The sequence below is a fragment of the Accipiter gentilis genome, chromosome 1 (assembly GCF_929443795.1).
Source record: "Accipiter gentilis chromosome 1, bAccGen1.1, whole genome shotgun sequence".
Lineage (NCBI taxonomy): Eukaryota > Metazoa > Chordata > Aves > Accipitriformes > Accipitridae > Astur > Astur gentilis.
The window spans coordinates 17024346-17048422 of NC_064880.1; the positions used below are offsets into that span (position 1 = coordinate 17024346).

The window sequence follows — 24077 nt, forward strand, 5'->3', positions numbered from 1 at the left end:
CATTCTTCCTCCTGTTCTACCAGTCTTTCATTGTACCTGTCCCATGTGAATGTCTCTTCTTCAGTGACCAGAATTGTGTATGGAAGTGCTGTGTTCTAGGTAATTGTACAATGTGTTTTACAACAGCATAAATAATTTGAAAGTCTAACGAAATACCTCTTCTGACACATCCTGACTGTGTTTATTGTTTCTGCTCGTTAAGTCAGACATCTTCTGGCCAAGTGATACACTCTGAACCTGTATCAGTTCCATGGGAGAAGATCCAAGCTCATAACAGAAAAATTCTTCTTATTAGTTTGCAAGGACATAATCTTACAGTTTGTAGTAATAAATTTCATCCCATGGCTGGAATTTCTTTTTCAAGGTAATACGCTCACAGGTATATGATGTTTTAATCTTCTGTCTTAAAGATGCCTCTCAACTATGTGTCATCAGCAAACATCATCTGCACAGTTTAATACCAAGTGGAAATGGAAAATTTAGATAAATACTATGAGACGGGAAACCAAAGAAACCTTAGTAGATATAGTAGATATATGAATGTAGATAGGAATTGTTTAATAATTATCTAGCTTATAATGAAGTTAAAGAAGTTTCAATAAGAGGTAGACATGGCCCAAGGGGATGAGAAGTGATGTTTAACACTTGCATTGTTGAGGCTGGCTGGGACAGGAGATAGTCCCTGATAAGAAGCAGCAGTGGCTCCAAGAACCAGCTAAGACGGACCTTGTGATTTGGACAAATGCCAAGGTCCAACTGAGTCTGTGCAGGGACAGAAGGTTAAGAGTTCACCGTGAAGAAGACATACAGCCTTCATCTTCACGACCACCAGACGACCACCATAAGGAGGCACTGCGCAAGCGCAATTGAGAGGAGGCTATGGAAATGACTTCCTAGAGCTAATTTTAATATGAAGCGGGGATAGATAATGCCTATGTATAGGCGTATTGCGAAACTCTATGTATATGTAACACTTGACTGTATAAATTTAAAGTGAACTCCCAAATCAGGCGCGCACGACTTTGGTGGGACTACCCCCCGTGCTGCCCAGCGCTGAATGAACATACCTACTTTACAATCTCACTGATTGTGGAGTCTGTTTTCCGTACATCAACTATACCACAAGACTACTTGTTGAGCAACGCTGCTGTCTCCATGCACCAAGAGAATTTTCCTTTCAGCACAACAGAGGAGCTATCACGGTTCCACTCATAGCCTTTCTCAGTTTTTGTATCAGCCCTCAACTGGTACTTACAATTTCCATGAGGCAACATATAAAATACTTCAGTAAACTCTGGACACTATGTTTCCTCTGCCTAGGAACCCAGCTAAACACAAATACTAATTTTGATGCTCTCTAATCTAATCATCCACCACAACCAGGGGCTGAGATATTGCCTTCCTGATCCTTCTGACCACCTCTTTTGTACAGAGCACAAAAAGACATGAAAGTCTATGAAAACCAAACAGCCCCCAATAAACCCTTGTTGGCTTTCAGACTCCTCCACTATAAAGCTGTCTGGCAAGACCCTGTGATCTACTGTGAGTTACAGTAGCCATACTAAGTGGTTTTATTCTCTTACCTGCTGCTCCAGCCATATGTTCATCCACACTGAGCAGGAGCTCCCACGCTGCTGGCTGGATGTCCCCATACATCTCTTCTGTGAGGATAGGAGCTGCCTTGATTAGCAGTGACAAAGGTGCAGGGGAGAGGCTCATTACCTGCAAAAAACCAAGCCATGCCTTACAGGCGAGCAGTGCAAACTATCCACAGTGAGCAAAACAGTAATTTTACCCTAGTTTTGGTCTGCAGATTACCCACTGGTAGCCTCTACTTTCAGCCATTTCAGATAATGCTCCATAGAAGAAAGTTGCTTTCAGCCTACACTCAAAGAGCAGTATTTGCAAGTTTGTTTCATGAGTCTTTCACTAGTCATTCATGTCACCAAAACACTGATAAAGAGGACAAAGGGAAAGCCAAACTCTCCCAATGTGGTGCGCAAAACAGTGACCCAGATCCATGAAAATCTCACTGACTGTCAAGAACAGGCCTGTGAAGAACCTGTTTCTTCTTCAGGAACACTGAACAAGAAAGAACAGAGAAAATTATTGCTGTAAACTGACAGGTTGTATTTAAACATATTTGTGGATTATTTTATTTTCTTTTTAGCATTTTTTTTAAATTTTTTTTTTATCCCCAGTTTTGATGCCTGTGTCACTATAGGAAGCCAGAGATACAGACTGGGATTTAATGGAGCTACATGTTTAAGGGATTCTTTGATGGGGTTACCTTAAGAGGTGTAAACTTAGCATTACTCAGCTAGGAAAAACATGCAGGGCTGAACTGATTGCTATTCAGGAATAGTTCTTCACATGGGCTTGGATATCCATATACATTTTCCTTCTTGTTGCAGTCTAACCTGACATCTATGTATCGCCCTCCCTAACTAGCATATGGCCTAGTTGGTACCTGGTGTCTGATGTATTTTAGCATTCCAGAGTCCTTCTTCCCTTCCAAGTTGATATCGATCACTCTCTTTTTCAGAGAAGGAGTTCTCAAGCATGACTTGTCTGAGCACTGGAAGGAAAAAAAGAGAAAGTGGAGTTCACATTTAGATTTCCCAAATTGTGGAAAGCTGCCTAATACCAGAGCTGTAGCATAAAGCCTTCTCCTGTGCTAGCAAGAGGCCCAGTATCAATGAAATTACATATCTCATTCAATTTTCTTCTCTTTTTGACAATGCTTTTCCCAACAAAAGTTTAAGGCAGAAGGCAGTACACCAAATGAGGAATGTGAATGTGCTCTGTGTAATCTTCACAGGTGGCACACCCACGTACTTCAGAAGAAGCATGGTAGAGGTAAAAAGTCTACAGCTTCTCTCTAAAAAATTACCAATGGAGTTGTTTAGCGCGTAAAACAATGATTCCTCTCAGCTACATTTATCTTCTCTTCTTTTTCAGCATGGTAAGTAATAACACATTTCAGAACTTCAGTTCATGCCTGCCTGAGAGTTGTTCCTAACAGATTGTCAATGACAGTGATAATGACAAGTCCTTTTTATGTTCATTATTCACAATACCAGGGGCTTTTCCCAGAATCCTGGGTTGCCACAGACTCTTCTCCTCCAACTAGTAGCCTGCTGATTAACACTGGGGTCCTTGTTTATCAGAGACCCCACAAGCCCCATGGAGCACATATAGCCAGGTCTGCATATTGCAGCTACCTCCAGCCTTTCATTCTGCAAGCTGTGAGAGTAAAAGAGAGGTTCATCTGGAACCCAGATAAATGTGGAAATGGTGCCCTTGCAGTCAGACAGTGACAACACTTGAATACCAGAGCATGAGGAACCAGGATGAAAAGTCTACCGTTACATAAAATTCAAAAGTTATCAATTGCTTTCCTGCAGTGAGGTCTGAATAAACGTGGTATATGTGTTTGTAGGAAACCTTATTGTCCCTCCACCTCTTTTTTCCTTGCTGTTGCTTAAAGGCTTTGACGGTTTGATGGATGATGAAATGTGTATCACTTTGCCTTGCAATTCAAAGCTGGAGATGAAACAACACACAGTAATGCTTTTGCTACCTTTCATGAACACTGCCAGCTGCTCATCTCAAGCCTGCCTTCTGTAGAAGAAATGACTGCCTCTCTTCCTAAATAACTCAGTGATACACTACTTTTCTGTACCAGAGGAAATATATGGGAATTGCAGTTTCCAGAAAAGCAGAATCATTAGCTGTTGTTTCATCTGCTCTGTGCTTTGTTCCATACAAATACCTTTCAATTTTCTAACTTGACAGGAAACAAACAATCTGCGGGTTGATGAAGAAACTTTATGAACTTGTCTCCTACTCCTTCATTTTCCACTTACAGGGGTGATAGCCTCTTTACCCAACTGAAATCTTCATGAGGGTTTCATGAACGCTTTTGTTTTCAATGTTACTGCAAAGCAGTTGAATGACTCCACCATTACAAGTATTCAGAATAACTGTAGTCTGTCTGTTGTTGTCAGGATTAAGAAAGTATTAACCAACTATTGACATGATTCAGTTGGTACCTGGGTGTACACTTTAGTGAAAGCAGATATGTATTTCCACTGAAGGTACCACTTATATAGCTAAAAAGGCACAATCTTGTTTGAATAGCCTGCTGAACTGGTCATTAGAAGTGTGTCACTAAAGATACTGTAGCATTAAAGACTAATGTATACAATTCTTGGAACAGCTCTGAGAGCTCAGACCTAAAGAAAGAAATCATGCAAGATTTCACAAGGATTTCAGGAGTGATTCTTATTAACAGATAAGAAACATGAAAAAAGAGACTGGACTCCAGGGGCTGATAAGTAGAGGCCATAAAAGAACATTAAAATTAAAGTCAGGTTATAAGCTTTTAAACGACCTTAGCAGCAGCTAAGGTTCTTCCCAATCAATACTGATTATGCTCCTTCCACAATGCTAAATGACTTAATAGTTTTTTTTACAGCAATGCTGTGTTTAGGAAGGGCTGTGTTCATTTTGTCATGAAAGAACTGTTTTGAGTACACTATGCAGTCTTTGAAGATAATTATGATCTGCCCTGACAAACCCCAAAACATTCTGCTTTTTCCATCTACTCACTTCCTTTTGTTTTTTGCCTCTTGCCACACTGTTCAACGTGCTGTTTTCTCGCAGAGAGTCCACTGTGTCTCCATACAGGAGTTTGATGGCCCGGACAAGGCGAGCACAGGATCGGCTGTGATGGAGGTAGCAATGTGGGTGACAGTAGTCAATGTGGGTACATATGAAACTTTGCTGGTTGCATAATAGGATCATAACCTTGAAAAGAAAAAAAGAGAATAGTTACCTATTGAAAAGGGAGTTACACAGAGAACTGCACAGGGCAGCCAGTGATGGGGACAGTCAAGCTAACTGATCCACAGCCTAGCTGGGGAGGCATGAAGCTCAACCCAGCTTTCTGAAAAGGTATGTGTGTCTGTGCAGAGCTCCATACCTGCAGGTGGTTTACAAACTAGGTAGGCATAGCTAAAGAAACATTAGTGTTAAAGCAGACAAAGAGACAGAACTGCTGTAGCTGGGTACGTTTGGCTGGTGGCAAGAGAAGACTGAGGAAAACAGTATTCTCTGTTTGCAGAAAAGCTGTTGTATTGCCACTCTGAGATGAGGGCTTAGACAGGAAATTGTCAACTATTCAATCATCATTAAAGCTGCAAACCCACCAGGTTCAGGGGTTAGTTTCCTTCAAGGAATGCAGAAGGAAATGTCTCGGTATGCTCTCAAGTAGGAATATGCTGTGCTAGTTGTTCTGCATATGCTTCTCTCACTGTGCTTGGGTAGGCCCATCCAGCCTAGCTTTGTTAGCTGGCTCAGTTACTATTTCTAGTGATGTTGCCATATGGCAGCAAGGAGCTCTAAAACCTGTCTAAGAAACAGAGTAAATATTGGGGCATTCAGCTATTCTGATCCCCGCTTTGCTGCAGCAAAACTGCTATTAGTCCCTAAACTAATTAATTAAAGACAGCCTTGGATAAGTCTACATTTCAGTGACTGCTCTGTGCTGTAACTCAAAGGGTTTCTTCCCAGAGGAGCAAAGCTCAGCGCAGCAGCTCTTTGTACATTGGTCTTCATATTACATACAAATCCAGCCACTCAGCAGCACTCCGTGGAAAACACACAGGCATCCCCAAGCCATTCATGCTGTATTTCGTAACTGGCCTTTATAAAGCCTTGTCTTCATGCCACAACCTAGCGGAGAAATACCCAGAAATACCAGAAGGAAGCTATCCCACCTTCTCCATCCATCTATGGTCTGTGCAGCTGCAGTCTGCTGGCTCTCTCAAGTAAGGCAGCCACATCACTCTCAATCCTCAAATATTTAGGCTTCTAAAAAGTCAGAAGCTTAATTTAAAACAAATCTGTGCTGTGTATGTGGGATTCTTGTCTTTGCCTGCCTGCTCTGGCCTCATGTTATTTTAGGGTCAATCAGGAATAACTCAAGCCACTAGTGTTGCATCAATGTGCAAATGGTATAAAGCTGATTAGCATTGTATAGTGTCTACCCAGCCTCTGGTCCACTGTTATAATTTTTAGTTACGGTACACTGACATAGAGTGAGGACATTGCACTCCAGCTGCTGTAAACGACAGGTAAAGGAAATGCTGGTGCATGCACAGAGGCAACTGGAACCCGTGGTCCTTTTGAGTGGTTTGCTCATGACCATTAAGTAAAGCAGGTTTTTGTTTTGCCTGTAGTTTTAGTGACCATCCATCCGCACCTTCTTCCAACAAACAAAAAGAGAAAGTTCTCATACAATACTAGTATTTGCGTGGCATTAACTGCAGCAAGTGATTTTTCAAATCTTCCTTTCACCTATGCAGGCTAATCACATGTAAAATGAGAAAAACATCTCAAGTTCCCTTCAGTTTATGCCTCGTATTTATGAGTCCACGCATCCTCCCACATTGAGCAAAGGCACCATGATTTATCCTAAGCTGCTTAGCTAGGGAGATCTCTACCTATTCATTGCCTAGTACACACTCTCATGTCTAACATACTCTTTAGTACACTGGAATTTCCAGATGAGGTGTAATCATTACCAAGAGCATTAGAGTACTGACAGAGAAGCACTAGCATGACAATCAAGTTCCCTGCCCTACCGCCCTCATCCAAAAAAGACAACTATCAAGAACGGCTTCTGACATCACAGTATTGGATTAAGCATGTTCTTGCCCACACTCCATAGGAATGGGGCAGCTGAGAGCAGACTGTGTGAAATACTTGGGGGAAAGAGGAGGATATCAACTCATTATTGGCAGCTGTCTTTCCCAAAAGTGACTCAGAAGTGAAAAGGCATCTGTCTTCATACATATGTGCAGGATACAATCAATCTGTACACAGGAAGTCAATCCAACTTTTCTGCAAAGCATATGCACAAGGACATACTGACTGTACTGCACCATCACAGCATGTCATGAGGCAACAGAGGTAGAGGTGTACAGTCCTTGGATACCAGTGGATTGAACTGTGTAGACTTTCCTGGCTGACTTTTGGCATGTCTAAATCATGGGTACAGACATCATTAGGCCCTGCATGACCAAATCACATTTGCACTGTTGTACTCCCCATCTGCGTGATAGAGTCGAAACTACACAGGGCGCTGTTGGGTTAGACATTGTGATAGAATGATCTAATGGAATCAAAGAATATGTTCCAAAAGTAAGTATTTTTTTCACCACAAGCTGCATAATTAAAAGTTTATTGCAATAGAGTTAATGGAGACAAAAATATATAAATTGGCTCAAAAAGGGGTTGGAAAAACTCCCTAGGAAAAATCATTTGGTAGTTAGTAAACATAGTGGTCACAACAGAACCTCCAGCTCAAGTGGCTTCTAAAATGCCATTTCCCGGAAGCTGGAAGCCCAGCTCACACTGTAGCCCATTCTGTTACTCTTCCTGAACTACCCACTACTAGCCATGCTGGAGACAAGATATTGAGCTAATGGATTTTCCAGCTGAGGTACCATGGCTGTTCCTGCACGCCTAGAGAGAAATAGTCCCTTTTCCCTTACAAACTAAATATATGAAATAGAGGAAGCAAGACAAAAACTTTCTGGTTTTAGTCCATTTTAGAAATGGCAAAGATGATTTCCAAAGGTCACAGTTAACTTACACTTGAGATCCTTGATGCTACATGGAGAAAGCACAGGTCGTGATCTGGTTATTGCCAGCACAATGGTTTTCTTACTGAAAATGCCATCCTTGAGAGCACTGCTAGTGACTCATACTTACATGCAGCCATGACATGTTCCGATGATAGTTCTCCTCCGTGCCTGTGTTGCTCAGCACCTCGGGCTCAATACTAGGTTCGCTTGCGCTCCAAGGGCTCCCTTCTTCAAAAGAAAAATACCCAAAAGGTGGTTGTTTTTATTGCTCCCTATGTGCTTTAAGACTAGGGACAGCACTTGTAAGCCAGGCCAGCCTTATGGGAACAGACCAGAGTACACAGAACATGCCACACTGGAAAGACTGCATCTGGACACCCCTCCCCAATCCTTTTATAATGCTGGCTTGACAATTACAAGAACCATTTAGACTTGGCTCACAGGCCATCTTGTCAGTAGCAAACACTGCTCCATCCCTACTTTTTTCTTTAATGGAAGGGGAGAAGGTAAACAAAAACATCAGAAACAAATTCTTTGCACCATTCAGATGCTGCAAATGGTTGGTTTAGTGATCTGCATTGACTGGGCTCTGTGGTTAAAAATATCAACAAAAATCCAACCAGAAGTGGCATCCAACTGGAAATGCCAATGGGCAAAGTCACTGCTAATTGCCCATGGAAACTGCTAATGCCATGGGGAAGAAAGGGGAAAAAAATCCTAATTCTAGCATGCTAGTTCTAAAGAACTCAGGCAAGGGAGAGATTTCTCTTGGAACTTCACTGATCCCTCTGTTTCCTCTAGCCATTTTATAACTATGGGCCTCCTATAAAACCAACGTTAATGCTGTCAAGAGATGGCTGGGGATGAATTCTGGTTAATCTTTTCTTCCTCCTTTTTAAGTGAACTGTGACTTGCCAAAGTCTACAGTACGGGCAATCCCACTCTCCATGTTCACCTACCGAAGCGTCTTTTGGGCAACATAAAAATGACCATTAGGCTTGGGAGGTTATTTCAGCTCCAAATGTATCCAAACCGTAGTTTTTAGTTAACACCCCTAGGAGAGGGACCCCCTTTAGTGCAACTGTGACAGAGATTTCTCATGGCAGAATGCACATTTGGTTTCAATAAGATAAAATATATGGTGATCCATCTTTTGAAGACTAAAGCAGGCATCTGTAAACTGTAAAAATATACGTATATGCCAATATGTAGAAATATAGTATGTAGCATGTACATGTTATGTTCTACATATATGAATATATATTACATGTCATACGACATGCCTATGACATCATATCCTATATAGAATATGAAGTGCATGTCCGTACACATATATATCTCCTGTCTGTTACTATGGACAATAAAATATCATATATGCATATGACCTCACATATTCATTATATCATGATTTAGGGGGGGTGTGTATGTGCATATACACACGTGCATGTGCTCCCCTAAAGACAGCATGCGTTTGGCTGGCAGGCACCAGCATTCCAAGAGTTCATGCTCTAACACGGAGCTCTGAATTGACAACCTGTGCACGGAGCCGACGTTGCACCCAGGATTTGAACCATGTTCCTCCCAGGCCCTAATTCAGGCAGTCCCTGAAGAGGACTTTAGGTTTTTCCTAGCCTTCTAGGGTAGGGGTCTCTTGTCATTTCTAGCTCTGCTGCAATGACATCAAGAGTTTAGGTCCTGCCTATTGTCCCCTCCCTTTCCACCCACTCATCTAAGTTACCTATATCAGTGACAGTGTCCCTGCTGTGGGACAGCTGCAGCTCCTCATTCTCAGACTCTGAGTCCTGCCGTGATAACTTGGTGCTCTTTAGGCTGCCGGCCCGGCGAATGCTGGAAAGGGAACCCCCCTTCTTCACCCGGAAACTGCGGGTTCCTTTAATCTGGAGCAAGCGGGAGCCTCCTATCCTGATCTTCCTGCTGGGAACTGTATTAAAAGAATAAAAGAGGACTTTTTTCCCCTTAATTTTTCCCCATTTAAAAAAGAAAGATATCCTGGCCCTCCCCCCCCTCCCAACCCTTTGCTGCCAGCCTGTATTGCAGCGTCTTTTCTTCTACCAGAGGCTCCCTCCAAAGCCACCGCCAATGCAGCTCTGTCAATCAGGCAGTAAATATGCTTTACGGAAATGTGTTCAGCACCTCATTTCCTGGAGACCTGGTACATCACCTCAGGCCTTGTCTGTATTTGGAATTAGCCCTTGTTCAACCACCAGCAAGTAGAGTCAGCTGCTCTAACAGAAACCCAAAACATGGACAAGGAAAACCTATGATTCACACCAATTTGATTTGATTCCTGCCAGGAAACAGGATCTGCCCAATGAATGTAAATCGCAGTTTTCTTTGCCAGCTCCTGGGGTTTACATTAGTGCAGAATCACCTCTTGCTAGGGATAGATGGCTGAATCCCAAGCATGAACAAGGCACCATGGACAAACCTATTTTCCTGTGGGCCTGGGTTCTGTAAACCTCACTGAGCTCTGCAGTAGGATCGATTATTTATTCATACAGCACGTGTGACTGCAGAAGGGTAGTCTGCTTCATGAGGCTAGCACACAAGACTTCTTTGAAGTAAGATTTGCATAAATCCGTGTCTCTGCATGTTACTCTTCTTCATTAGAATGCTTTAGAGGAAACGGGAGCATGTAGATCCTCTCCTTCAGACAAATCAGCAGCTTTCAGGCATTAACAACATCCACTGACACTCTGCATTTTTGATGAGCACAGACATGAAATGGTTCAATGTTCAAAGCACCAACCGTTTGCACTTTCATTCTCCTCTTAGTTCAAAGGCAGTACATGGCAGTATGTCAGTCCAAATGTTGCAACACTCAGTCATTTTACTGCAGATCTAATCAGGCAAGGCCATGTGTGATCAATTACCTTTTGGTGTGTTGTTGAGAATGAACAGGATACAGCTTGTTTGATACCACCGGTAAGCAAAATATTTTAATAGAATTGTATTTTGGCTTCAGGAAAAATCAAACACACCTTTACTCCTGAGAATGCCCCTAATTCCTCCAGAACCCAATTCCCACTCCCATTTCCAGTGGCTAATGTCCTGGCCGAAGACAGCTGCATAGGTTTTGAGAACTACTCTTCAGTCCTCATGAATCAGTTGGACAAATCACTGTTGAGTGACCAGAGAATCTCCCTCCAAGTGACCATGCTGAGTTCCTTAGCAATCACTACTGCTTGAATTCTGTTCAGATCAGGCTCTATACAGTGGTTCAGTTCCCCCGAACGCCAAACCACTTAAGCACTTGTAACTGCATTTCATGAAGCCTGCAGAATCCCATTTTTGCACCCAAATAGTACATACAATCCTCTGAGAGCCTGCATCTACCTAGCTTTAGTGTCTGTATTTCAGACCTACCTGGAACAGATTCTATACAGTAAACTCATAGCTTTTGGATAGTTGTGTAGCCACGCCTGGGGTGAGAGCAAAGTTTTTAACACTCCAGAAAAAATGAAACAGATTAGTACTCAGAGAGGTTGAGATAAAGAAACCTGTCACTGCAGGCAAGAAAAATTTAGTTACATTCACACGACAACATTTTCTTATCTAGAAAAGTGTAGATTACGAAAGATGCCTCTGCATCTGTTGTGTTTGGCCCACGTGGATCCCCAGAAGAATATGCTGTGGCCAGAGAAAAGAACATAATTATTGTACTTTTAAAATATAACATTATCTTGCATTTATTTAGCTTCCAAAATACCGCAAATACATTTTTGCTAGAGTATATTAGTATATTAGGGTTCAGCCTTCCTACCATAGTCACTTTCCCCATCTCTAAAATGTAGTAAAGAGGCAGCTTTAGTAAAGGAATACTACATGACAGCTTAGGGAAAAGGGAGAATGGGGAAAAAACCCCAACTGACACTGCAAGGGAAATGTAGTTTAATAGAGTCAAGGATGCAGAAAGATAATACTATTTTTGCAAAAATAACTCAATTCTGCATTATGCCTGTAGCACTGTAACACATGAAGGAAAACCTAAGTCAGCATTGTCTCTAAGAAAAATAGGATAGTTAGAGACCAGTCACCAGCATTTTCCAGCAGGACTGCATGCTTGCAGGCATTCTCCCACTCAGGTAACATCCCAGTGGATCAGAATGCTGCCTGAGAGGCTGAAAAGTGGTTTCAAGAAATTCTCATAACTATCTTAAAAAAAACCACCAACCCCCAAACCAAGCTTTTCCTCTTCTAAGTAGAAACATCTTATTCCACTGATCTTAGACTATCAGACAGACCATAAGGCTGCGTGCTTCTGTGGGCTGCCAATATGCCGACGGTACAAAAAATGAGATTGAGCCTGAATCTATCCAGCTCACCTTTCTTAGGCAGATACCTAGCTGTCTTCACAGGAGTAACTGCCCCACCTGATGCACAATTTTGGAGGCAGTTTTACACCATGTAAGTTTTGGAAGCAGTTCTAATATTTTCTCCAGTAATTGTGGCAGGGTCACAGCTGAAGACAACACAAACTATATCCAAAGCCCCCTGAAGTTAATAAAAGCTCCTCTGAATCATTAATACACATTACAGTTCCTAGAAGATAACTAGCAACAGACTCCATCCTTTTCAAACAATCATCAAACATTTATCCTTTTCAAACAGTCATCAAAATTATCATTCAAACATCTGAACCTTTATATGGCTATTATGAGACAGAATTTAAACAGTTCTAGAAAACTTGTTAGAAGGAGAATCATTTACAGGTAACTGTCTGGCAGTTTAGCCTCTAATTGCAAATACACATGATGACTGTATATTGTATTGCAACACTTGTACCATTAGATAGTATGTGAGTTTTGCATGAGATGGCTCAAAAATGAAAACAATCTGCTGTTCTCAGCAAACACAGTGAGCTTGAGGTTTGCTTGTACAGGATACAGTATGTTGGTAACATTAATCTGCTAGCCATCAAAAGCCACACAGGTATGTGTTTTTCATGTGGTAGCAAAGAATTCAAGAGATCAAGTGATCAACCACTAATTCTGTGAGATGCCATGATTTTCAAACCGGTACAGATTTTCACAGAAAGATCCCAATCTTCCCTCCTATCTGTGGTTTTCCCAAAATGAAAAACTGTAATCAGAATAAAGAACAAACAGAACACTTTTGATCTTTATTTTTAAAGTGAATCAAATAGTGATGCTTCTCTCAGCATTCCACTGAGAGATAGTTTCAAACAAGGCATCCTCCTTTTTAGAAATCTTGCAATGGTCTCAATCGGTTTCAGTCATAGCAGTGTTTCATAAAATTTAACATCTTTGCTTCTCACATTTATTATATTGAACCCTGAAGGCCAGAAGCATCTCAGAAATGATTCAAAGCCACGTGACTCCATGGCTATCTGCTTTTTAACACAGTCTACGCAAATGAAAACATAAAATCAAGCGCCACTTCACAAGCCCTGAGAATACAAAAGCCTTATTGTGCTGACAAACCTTTTTTCTCCTCGAAGCCAGCCTCAGATTTGAGGGTATGGCTGCTACTGTGCAGGGAATCCTTTGAATCTTCATTTTCATCCAGAACCCCAGCAAAGCTGATCTTTCTCTCATACCTGTGCCGGTCCATCTCAGGATCCAGACGCAGCCTGCAGGTCTCCAGATCCTGTGGCAGAATGTAGACCACAGAGATGTGCAAGCAGTATGAGCCCCCATGCTTTTCACTGCAATCACAGAAGGTTCAGGAAGAACTGCTTCAGATGGAAATTTATTTCTATGACACAGTTCTCCATCTACCCTGACACTTTCTAAATCCAACTACTCTTTGGGCTTGCAGCATGCTGAGCCACACTGTCGGGGTGGAAGAGTTAACAGGTATTAACACACATTTCTGGTTAACACTGCTGAGTGAATTGGCACCCTGTCTGCAGGTTCATGAGGGGGAAAACACATAAAAAGTCCCTAATGGATAGGTGACAATAAAAGGTGACTGTTGCCCAAGATGCTGGGTGGATGGTTAAGTCTCTACTACAACAGGCTCTCCTGTGGTTGATCAGGGAATGCATTGCCACGGTACTCATCAGAGGCAGAAAAGCTGAGAGAAAGCTAGCTGACAGTGCGACAGCCGTGACAGCATGGCCCAGAGCAAGCTTTCTGTGTGCAGATCAGGCTGAAAGGACACAGTGGAAAACAGAAAAATGTTGGCTGCACTTAAATTCTGGAAAACAAACAGCATTGCACCAGAGAGAAGCTAGTTTGCACCATCATTTTCTCAACAGAAATGGCACCAGTTGTGCCACCTACTGGCTACCAAGTTGGGCCAAAAAAGCAAAAGTCCTAAAATTCCACAAGCTATGGATTATCATCTGCTTTCTCTAACCACAGCTAGAAAAAGTGAAAGAAAGACCGTGAACTCACACACTGGCAAATAGAGTTAAAATGCTGGGCTCTTTAAGAACATCATTTGTACCTTTTGACTGGGGATGTCATCAGCTTTGAGATCTCCTCACCCAAAATCTAACTAGCTGAAATCTAAGATGACACAAAGCTCCTTGCTGTGAGTAAATGGCTGATGAATGTGAATGATAACATCACTGAAATTATCCAAAATAGTTATTCCTGATAAAATTATTAAGGCTCAAGAGAGCTCATACTAGAATTTGCATACAAAACTCCTATAGAAGTTAGTGGGAGCTACTTGGCTAGTGACAAAGTCTGCTGCTCTAAGAGTTGGTTTGGGGGAAAAAAAAGGGGGGTGTCTTTTCAAACATATGTTCTAGAATAAGCTGTGCTCAAATGGGTTAACTAGCCTATCTAACACTAGCTGAAGGCCCCAAACCATTTTCAGTCAGCTTTGCATCTCCAGGGAAAATTATCATAAATGATTGTCAGAAAAGCTAACAGTTGATTCCCATAAGGGAAATATTTTGACTTCGCTCAGTAACAAAACCTGGGATATAAGAAGGTGTGTGCCTAAAGTAATGGTTTGTAGTATCTCTAGCATTGAAAACTTCCATGCAAATAGTTGAAAATGTATCTAAGAGTTTAGGATATGAAATAAAGGCTAAAGTGTTTCAGGATTAAAAAAATCTGTGATCAAATCTGTCTGAATTACAGCAGCTTCATAAATTAGCATGCATAAGCTGCGCCATGATAGCAGTACAGGTATATTCAAGGGCACGGTCAGAGTTCCCCTTCCTGGAGTGTTTAAACACATTACACATCCCAGCTCTTTGTCAACATGCTTATATTGGAAATAGCTGGCCCCACAAATTAATTGACAGAATGAAATACATCCTCTGAGCACACAGTTAGTCTGACTCCATCTATCTTCAGCAACTGCTAAGCTAAAATAAATTACTTTCCACCACAGCAAATGACAAGTTCCAGTTCTCTGCCTCTACTGTGGCAGCAGTAGGCTCCAAGAGAGTGTGTTCATCACCCCCGTCCATTTGCAAAGTGAGCTTGTATCTAGTAGTATCTAGTCCACCAGCTTCAGTAGAAGGCTTTGGTTGAAACTTCAGTCAGGACTGCCTACCTCACTCAAACATAGGTATGGGTGCTTATGCCCTCAGCCTGGCAAGTCTGGATGGACTGTGGGTAGTTAAACTGGTTCACCACAACTAGTTCAGTTGCAAATGCTTCAGTTCTTCAAGGCTGCTAAGTCTGTGCTCATACCTATACCTATGGAACAGCTATGCCTACAAACACCAGTGGAGGTGAGATTTGCTCTACTGGAATTTCAGCTTTATGGACTGTAACATTATGTACCTGATTCTCCTGGAAAGGAAGCATCACTCCATAAATATAGACACTTAATATTTTAATCTGGAGTGTTGTTGGCTCTTGTTTTTCCCCTGTACAAAGTTAAAAGAAGCACTCTATGGCCATTTTCTCTAATAGGCTCTTGCATAACATGACCTTAAGGTTTCTTCTGCCTACACATCACAGAATAATTCCTCCTCCTTCTCTCCCATATACAAGTCTGAAAAGCTATAAATCAGTTGCATTTCTATCTGGCACAAAAGCACAAATTTCTGTGACCTTCACTACCCAACATATTCTTAGTTCCAAGCCTAACTACTTTACTGAGGTGAATTCTAAACCCTGGTATCATCCTGCTTTTGGATGCAGTCATTTATTATGTGGTAAAAATATCAAGAAAGTGTTTAGGAAGACTTCTGCTGAATTTATCCCTGTGTTTTAAAATTGCCCTTCTTGCATACCTGGGGGCTAAGTCACTTCATCATAGGTCATCTACAGCCTTTGAAATGAATTTCAGAACCTAATTACAATAATGTCCAGCCAAATCAGCCTGACAAGCACAACTGTCATAAGCAAAATTTGATCCAAGTCTGTCATTAACAAAAACCAGAATAGTAGGGCTAAATCCTTTGTGTTCACTTGGAAACTTAATTTCTCATTCTTTCTTTATAATTTTTATCTTGATTTCCTAAAGGAAATAGGCTTAAAAGATGAAACCGCGAGTGAGCCATTCAATTCTCATCTCACTCCATGCTAACCACCTCTGAAGCTCATGGATCACCTTCAACCCAATTTGACAAAAGATAACCGAGTGCCTGTGTGTTTTGTGAAACAGGCTGAAGACAATGTTAATCAGCGTTATTGGACATAAGAAAATCCACACAAGAATGAACCACTGGAAATCAGGTTTCATGGGTTCTGCTACTCACAAAATTAGTTGTGACCTAATCAGTCATTTAGCTTACTATTCATGCCAGGATTTGCCTGTGCCTCTCTCAGACTCATGGAGGTTTATTTCTTTCCTTGCTGCTTTGTCTCTGCTGCTTTCCTTTCTTCCCCCAGTCCCTTCGTCTTATGTTATTAATCAACCCATTTGATGTGCCCTGCCCATCTTCTATTCACCAGACAATGGCTCCTTTCTCCCTGCATCAAAGATCAACTTGAGTTATCACCCCTCCCTAGCTCTCCTCAGACAGGCCCAGAGCCCAATTACTTCTGTGGGCATGGCTCCCTCTTCAGTGTGTGTTGTCCACTTACCACAAGAGGCTCAGTACGTGGCCTGGGCATGTAGGGAAAGGTCTCTCGAAGGAAAGTGGTTATCTCCAGGAGAAGCTGACAGGCTGCCATTTTCAGTGCAAAAGGACAACAACATTTGGTAGGATTCACAGTGCCTAGGAAAAAAAATTTCTATGGTGAACAAGGAGATTATACAAAACCTGGAACCAAGAGGTGATGGACATTTTCACACATGGTGCACAATGCAAACTGCACTAAAAAATGAGGAAAACCCAGACTTCTATCTGTGGGAGCATAATCATGGACTCAACGGCAGATCAATATGATCATAGTTGAAGACCCTTTGCTAGAGCATCAGACATCATTTTATACATTGGTTACATCTGTACATTCGCTTAGCTATTTTACTATTGGTTACACACATTATTCACGTGCTGCCCACGCGCCTAGTTACACCTAATGATTGGTTATATCAACACTGTACACACGCATAAACATAGGACATAATTGGTTATACTAAAACATGCAAAACTTGTCTCAGTTTAATTTGTCAAGATAAACTGCTGAATTGAGGTTCTTTGTGCCAAATTCCCTTTATCGTGGAATGCACACCTGTGTTCTAATTGGCATCTTTCTTTTTTTGTCTTCTTGTTTATTCTGTTCGAGGCCTTCTAAAGGCGTCTGGAATGCTCTTGTGACCATTAGCTAAATATGTGTCCACATCTATCTATGCTACTTTTCCTACACTAAAAAGAACACAGTCAAACAAATACCAATCCATAATTTTACCAGTGCAGGCAACAGTACTAACACACTATAGTGTACTATAGTTACTGTATTATATTGTATTGTATTGTATTATATTATATTGAAGTAACACTACAGTGTACTATATTATATTATAGCACATCATGGTGAAGTACTTACTAAACATGATCTTATAGCATTTTGTATACACCTCATTTAAAGCTAATACAGGTTAAGAAGTAGATACCCTTCTTCCCCCTTACAGTTTTGCATTCAGCCAAATCTTCTGCAGTTCTAGAAAAGAGCCACTTTCAAATACAGGAACATTTCTCAAAATATATGGAGTCATGACTAGCCAGCAAAGAGGTACTGTGCCTATTATTAATTACTACCCTGATAACCAGAAAAGACAGCCTCCTTTGAATTTGGGCTTCTTTATTTGTGCAAAGAATCCAAGTGTCATTTAAAGATAACCAAGAAAAAAAAAATCAAACTGCTTAATCAAACTATACATTCAAATGCTTAACATAAAACAAAAGGAAGAGGGATTATTGAAATACTTGAAGTTTTGTCTCAACTGAGTCTAAACAATCAGCTTTAAAAGCCCTATAATTTGTAATCCATCTAATCACATTCAAAGCTTGAAAGGTATGAAGGATTCTTCAGTGTGTGATCTATTTGAAATATACTACTTAGGGTAATGGACAGCAAAAAAAGTAAATAAAAAAATTGGTTGTGACAACAACTAACCACACCCATTTTTTAATAATGCCTGATATTACTATCTACATACATTTCAGAGAGATTTGTGTTTTCACTTGCTTTCCTCCATGTATGATCTAAGTACTTTTTGCAAAGAAACACTCCAAACCAAACAAGTGAGAGGACATTGGAGGGATCCGATGAATTCTGTGATGCTTGCTAATTCCTCTGTACACATTACCAGTAACGAATTATGGACTTTGTAGGGACTAAAATAATCTGAACTATCAAATACAGATAACATGTACAGTGTAATGGAATATCTGACTGCATATTTTGTGTTCCTCAGTCTATTCCCTGCAGCATACAGGGCAGCTTTTGAATAATCTCTGCCTTCAGCAAGAATGCAGATCAGTTATTTTCAGACCCTGGCTTTCAGGAGGGTACTTGAGTTTTTAAATGGTTTTCTGGACCACAACCTGTTCTCTCTGTTTGCTTGTCTTAGGTAACCCTTTTAAAGAAGCTCCACATCCCCTTGAGTGCCTGATATCAGTGACTGAACAGGGACAAGAAAGCCTATTCTGTCACTCGGTCATGGGAATGCACTTGTTCATTCATGGTGCAGGAGAGGGAAAATTTTGGGTGCACTCTCCTCCTGCTTTGGATATATGTCCTAAAGGGCCAATAAAATATCCAGAACAGCCACCTACATTCACGTAGCTGCTAGCTCTGGCACACCACATAGTGGCACATGTGAAGGTCTAGCTTAGGGCCAACACCTTCTCTTGAGATCATTTCCCACAAATGCCATTTCACTGCTCCCACCTACTCCTCTCTACTCCAAAGTTGGCCCTCATGCAGTGATAAGAACAAACCCAGAACCACAGAAAAAGAAACCAGAAGTTACATAAACAGTGCTAGCACACTACATCCAATGGTGAACAACAGTACATGTACACAGGAACCAGTACATTACAGCACACACATATATACAAATGGTGTCTGGAGAGGACATAATGTTTGTTACCACCTTCACCTACACCTACAACAATATGTGTTTTGACTTAATTTATTTTGATTCACAGGGTTTGTTATAATTTGCATGCCTATCTAGACTTTCGGAATCAATGATCTGTCACCCCCCTCCCACCCTTATGTACACACAGGCGCAAATCTGTGTGTTTTAGTCATCTTATTGTTATAAAGATTTTTAATGATATTTTTTATACCACAGTGCTACATTTCTGCCTGAGAATCAGGCAAATATACTGAAGTCAAGATTTAAAAGCCATTGGTAGAGCTGTGCCAATTCACATCAGGTAAGGACATGACTCTTCAATGTTAAGAAACAGAAAAGCAGCTGATCTTACACAAATATTTTGGCAGAAATAACTGGGAAGAATGGGAGTCTGAACCACTTTTGGCACTCAGGTGACAGCAAGACTCAAGAAATAAATTATTACCCTGCTTATAATCGCAGTTGCCAGTATACAGGAATTGCAACTCACTGCCTGGTTTCCCCCCCTTTTCCTTCAAAGTCTCTCAGTGCTGCTACCCATCTGTCATGTTGTACATCCAGGCATGGAAAGAACAGGGAAAGAAGCCGGGGTGAAGGTGAGGGACTGGGAAATACAGCTGGGTGGCAAGAGGATGAAAAGAGAAGAAAAATTAAGTGCTCCTAAAGCAGAGGTTCTTACAAGCGGGGGTTCTTGTAGTAAAGGGAGTCTCCTTACTGTCATCTAAAAAGTCTTCTTCCTCATCCTCCTTTCTGAGGCGCCTCTTGGTTTCCTCATCATAAATGAGGCCCAGCAGGTTGGCAGGGCTCTCACTCTCAGCATGGCACAGCTCGTTGAGGCGGACACCGATTGCCTGCAGACAGGGAGAAAGAGAAAGCACAAGGAGGTAAGAATTTCAGCCCCACTCACTGGTGGTCAAGGGCTCTTCCCCGTGCATGCTGTGGAGATGTTCCACCCAGAACAGAATGTCCTGGCTTTATTTTTATTGTCTGTGAATGCAGTGAAGTAGAGAAAGGGATGACAGAAGATTAACTGCTACAAAACCATAATTTATTTCTCCCTTTTTTTCAACCAAAATTTGTAAATATTGTCAAATTTCAGGATGAAAAATTTTTGCAGAGTTGGTTAAGTAACAAAAAAAAACCCCAAACCCGCACATGATATGCAGGAGGAGATTAGGTCATTATTTTGTATGAATTTCTTCCACTTTTCTTTCTGCCCTCGATATATGTGTTCCAGATTTTTGCCAAGTCTTTCCACTGAGAATGTATGTCTTCTGTTTAACAAACTATCTTGTGACTTAGGAATCCAGTAATGGTCCCTGTTTCCTCTGCAAAACTGTTGTTGAATGCCTATGGGAAAGCCTGCTTCCATCTTTAAAGAGACTCCTTGATGCACTTTCCAAAAATGAGCTGACAACATGCTTATAAAAGCTGGGGAGGTGCATGGGTAATGGTGTAAAGGAGATCCATGTAAAGAACACAGACAGACAGATTTCCACTGAATACTGTTACATTCTCCAGAAAGGCATTGATCAGCAAAGCTACAGATAAGAGTGTGTTAGCAAGAAGAATGCTTTCCTGCTAAGACACTTCAGAGCTCTTAAGGATTTTCTTTGCTGCAGGTAGGCGAAGAGAACACAGGCAAGTATGTAAAACTTTATCCTGTGATATCATCACTTTGTAAGGGAGGAAATGTGTTTAATTACAGTTTTCATCAGCACTTGCCATTTAGCCTTTTTGGTTTGGCGATATTTTCAGAGAAAGATACTGAAGAGGTTTTCTGAATCTTCTGCAAGTCAGAACTGATGGTCATGCCAGCACCATATAATTTTCCTGTATCAGCTGAAGTGATGCAGAAATACATAAACAGTCACTTATTATGGCTGTTCTTCCTTGCTACTAAGCAGTTCTTGTGAAATCCAGCAAAAATGAAGAGGGTAGACTGCTACACAAAGAGAATAAGGTGATAGTGTTGTGGTTTGCAAGCTGATGCAAATAGTTGCCAATCTCAGCTATCTGTGAGCCTGCACATTGCTGAATAAACTCCACATCTCTCAATTTTTTCCCCCTTTCATGTTTCAGGCATTTAAAGGAAGAAATGTTCTGCATGTCTCTCCACAAAGCAGTAATTTATCACATATTATTTATGCTGTGCTGTCCACCCTAATATTAAGGCAATCATACATAATCCCACAGCTTCCTACCTAATGAGCACTGAATTCCTAACAAGTACTATCTGCATGAATTATGCTTGGTTTTCCTAGCAAATGGAGAGCGTGCCACACTTGAAAAGAAAATGCCTCTTAACAGAAGCAGCCAAAGGAAGTGACAGACTGACTCGATCAGAATAGATTTAACATTGTATTATTTCAAAAGACAGCATAACAAGTGAGATTGCTTGATTCAATAGGCTTATCACTGTTACAGGCAGTCCAAATCCCACCTCATGTGGTTTACCACCGTTATTCTCTGATGGCTATTAGGCAGGCTGAATTAAAGAGAATAGCGGTTTTACATTCATTCTAAGTCTCACTAAACTTTGACAATAGCACTGTATATCACAATTAGTAAGCAATGACGGACAAGCAAGCATCCATAATTAGCACAGATCTCCAGCCTTATTTACTGCAAGAAAAAAACAGAACAAGGCCTCAGTACATTCAGAGACTAATATATTCTTTTCTTTTGTCCAGGAATCTTCCTTCCAGAGCAGCAGCTCTGCTGCCACCAAGCAGCAAGGATGGCGTGCTGTAGTGTTGACAAGGATCTGGCAGCATGGAGGCAGAGATGGGCCGAGCGAGTAGCCCATTTTGGTACTGGAGCTGCTTAAGGAGCTATGAGGGTGCAGTCATTCCACCCTTCAAGCTGATATTGCCCACAGTGAAATGGGCAGGTTAACACACAGAAATGGCAGCATGTTCTACAGCGGGTGCCTGTACTACAGCAACAGAAAGCTGTTTCTCCTCACTGTTCACCTTACCTGGTTGGAATCTGGTCAGAGCCAACAAAAACAGCCAGCTGAGGAGCACAGCTTGCAGGGCTCCAGACCTACAGGCTTGGCTGGTGGCTGCTGCTTATGCTTGTAGCCAGCTTCATCTGAAACAGCTTCTGGGAGGAAAAAGCAGTGTCAGAGGACCAGCCTTGCCCAGCATTCAACATGAAGGACATAAAGAACTGCACCTCAGCAGTGCTATGTACAGACCAATCCTGAAGCATGACTCTGTTTGGGGGCCAGTGATGCTGCGGGTAGCTATACTGTCCTAGCCTCCAGTGAGAAGAAACAGAAATAATGAGTGGCAGGACAACTTGTAGTAAAAAGAGAAGAAATTTGCACTGTAAAGGCTAGTCCCCAAATCTTCAGCCTTACAGTAAAGTAAAAGTAAGGCTTTTCCCTTCTGGGATGTTCCTAAGCAGCTAGCAAACACACACTATTCCTAGCATGGAGAATGTATCCAGTTAAGTCTACGATGCCATTAAAGTTAGGGGAAAGAGAATGATGTTAAGTTGCCTGCCATCAGATTTCCTTTGCTCCTTTCTTGTAACCTTGCATCATGTGGTGGTACTTTAACATTTTGAAAAGAAAACCTTCCTAGACTTTTTCCAGCTCAGGCTATTTCAGTTTCTAAAAATGGCAGCTGAAGGGGAATCTAACTGGCTTCTAATAGTTACTGACTTGTTTTCTCCCATTTTTGTCAGAATCTGAAAAAAAAAGGAATGTCTAGAAGCATAGAGTCCACAAACAGAGATGTATAGTCCTGACTGTCAGCGATGCATGCAAAAATACAAGGACTACATAATCCTATGTTTTTCATGTGGAAGGAGTTCTCAAAGGAGTTAGGCTAAGGTGGTGACTTCATGGAATACAGAAGCAAATACATTCACACTACACACTTTTTCAAGGAACTTTGGTATTTGTGCTGTTATTAAGATAGTCATCTCTGTTTGAGATAGAGAGTAGGGTGCCCAGGTAGCACTCCCTGAGTTAGCTTCAGAAATGGATGGAGGAGAGCTGCCAAGAGACAAAGCTTATTAGTTTGGGTGCTCAGACCCAAGCTAAGTTCTCCCCCTGGGCTGTGTTTTGCGGTGGGAATGTATTGACATGGTCAGCACTAGCTCAAGGTTCCCTACAAGGTGCTCCACTGACAAGCATGCATTGGTTCAACATAGGAGAATACAGGTCAGCAAGGCTTTTTTGGCATTGCTTATTTAAGTACCCCAAGATCGCAGAATACAGTTTTCAAATTCCCCTGAGCCTTGAATTTTATGTCTTTTTGTTGTTGTTGTTGTTGATCATGATGCTCACTGTAAAAATCTCTGGTTTTGTGAAGAGAGCTGAGAAGCACAAAGCTCACTTCCAGATAGATATATGTAACAGGCACCAAAGAGGTCAAAGGAACTTCTCCCACTCTTTTGAGTTGTGCGAAATGACTTGCAGTAAGTGCCAGACCTTCAGCAGGTATAGCCTGGTGGGTTTCCAAACAAATTGCAAGGTGGCACTGACAGGGCAACTGCCTAGTTCATGTATGGTAAGAAATCATGATCAAATAAAACTGGAAGAAGCCAAGCTCAAAACAGAGACAGTTCTTTAGATGACATGTAGCAGCCCTGTAGAATTCCCTGCCAAAGAATGATGAATGCTAACAGTTTGTATGGGTGCAAAGAGAGACTGAGTGAGTATGTCAAAGAGAAATCCATTACTAAATATACAGCACCACATCTAGCTCAAGCAGCCCTGGGCTAAAAATATTTGGAAGCTAGGAGAAAGCAAGTAGTATCACATTCCCTGCTCTCACTCTTCCTTAGGCATTTACATGTAACAAGTGCTGAAAACAGGAGAGTGGACCAAATGGATCCTCAGAGGGAACATGGCAGGGTGAGGGGAGGGAAGGGGACACTGTTACGTCCTAACAAAGTCTATTTCCATTAGGAGATGAGCTGATTCTGGAAGGCTGTGAAGTGCAAGTTGGAAGCGAGGCTTATGAGTCCCCA

The 24077-nt window shown here is 41.5% G+C and overlaps 1 protein-coding gene across 18 annotated transcripts in view; it reads right to left on the minus strand.

The window, feature by feature from the left end:
* Window positions 1-24077, minus strand: part of UNC80 (unc-80 homolog, NALCN channel complex subunit) — a 135981-nt gene that overhangs the window by 57267 nt on the left and 54637 nt on the right. For 12 of the 18 annotated variants that reach the window (XM_049805750.1, XM_049805698.1, XM_049805688.1 and 9 more), the window contains 8 exons: window positions 19768-19939; window positions 16643-16776; window positions 13121-13286; window positions 9394-9597; window positions 7783-7883; window positions 4615-4812; window positions 2471-2578; window positions 1584-1722 (listed from right to left, as the gene is read on the minus strand). In XM_049805750.1, coding sequence (XP_049661707.1) covers window positions 1584-1722; window positions 2471-2578; window positions 4615-4812; window positions 7783-7883; window positions 9394-9597; window positions 13121-13286; window positions 16643-16776; window positions 19768-19939 — 1222 coding nt within the window. The remainder of the gene's footprint in view (window positions 1-1583; window positions 1723-2470; window positions 2579-4614; window positions 4813-7782; window positions 7884-9393; window positions 9598-13120; window positions 13287-16642; window positions 16777-19767; window positions 19940-24077) is intronic. The other 6 variants (XM_049805743.1, XM_049805734.1, XM_049805705.1 and 3 more) reach the window with 3 other exon arrangements.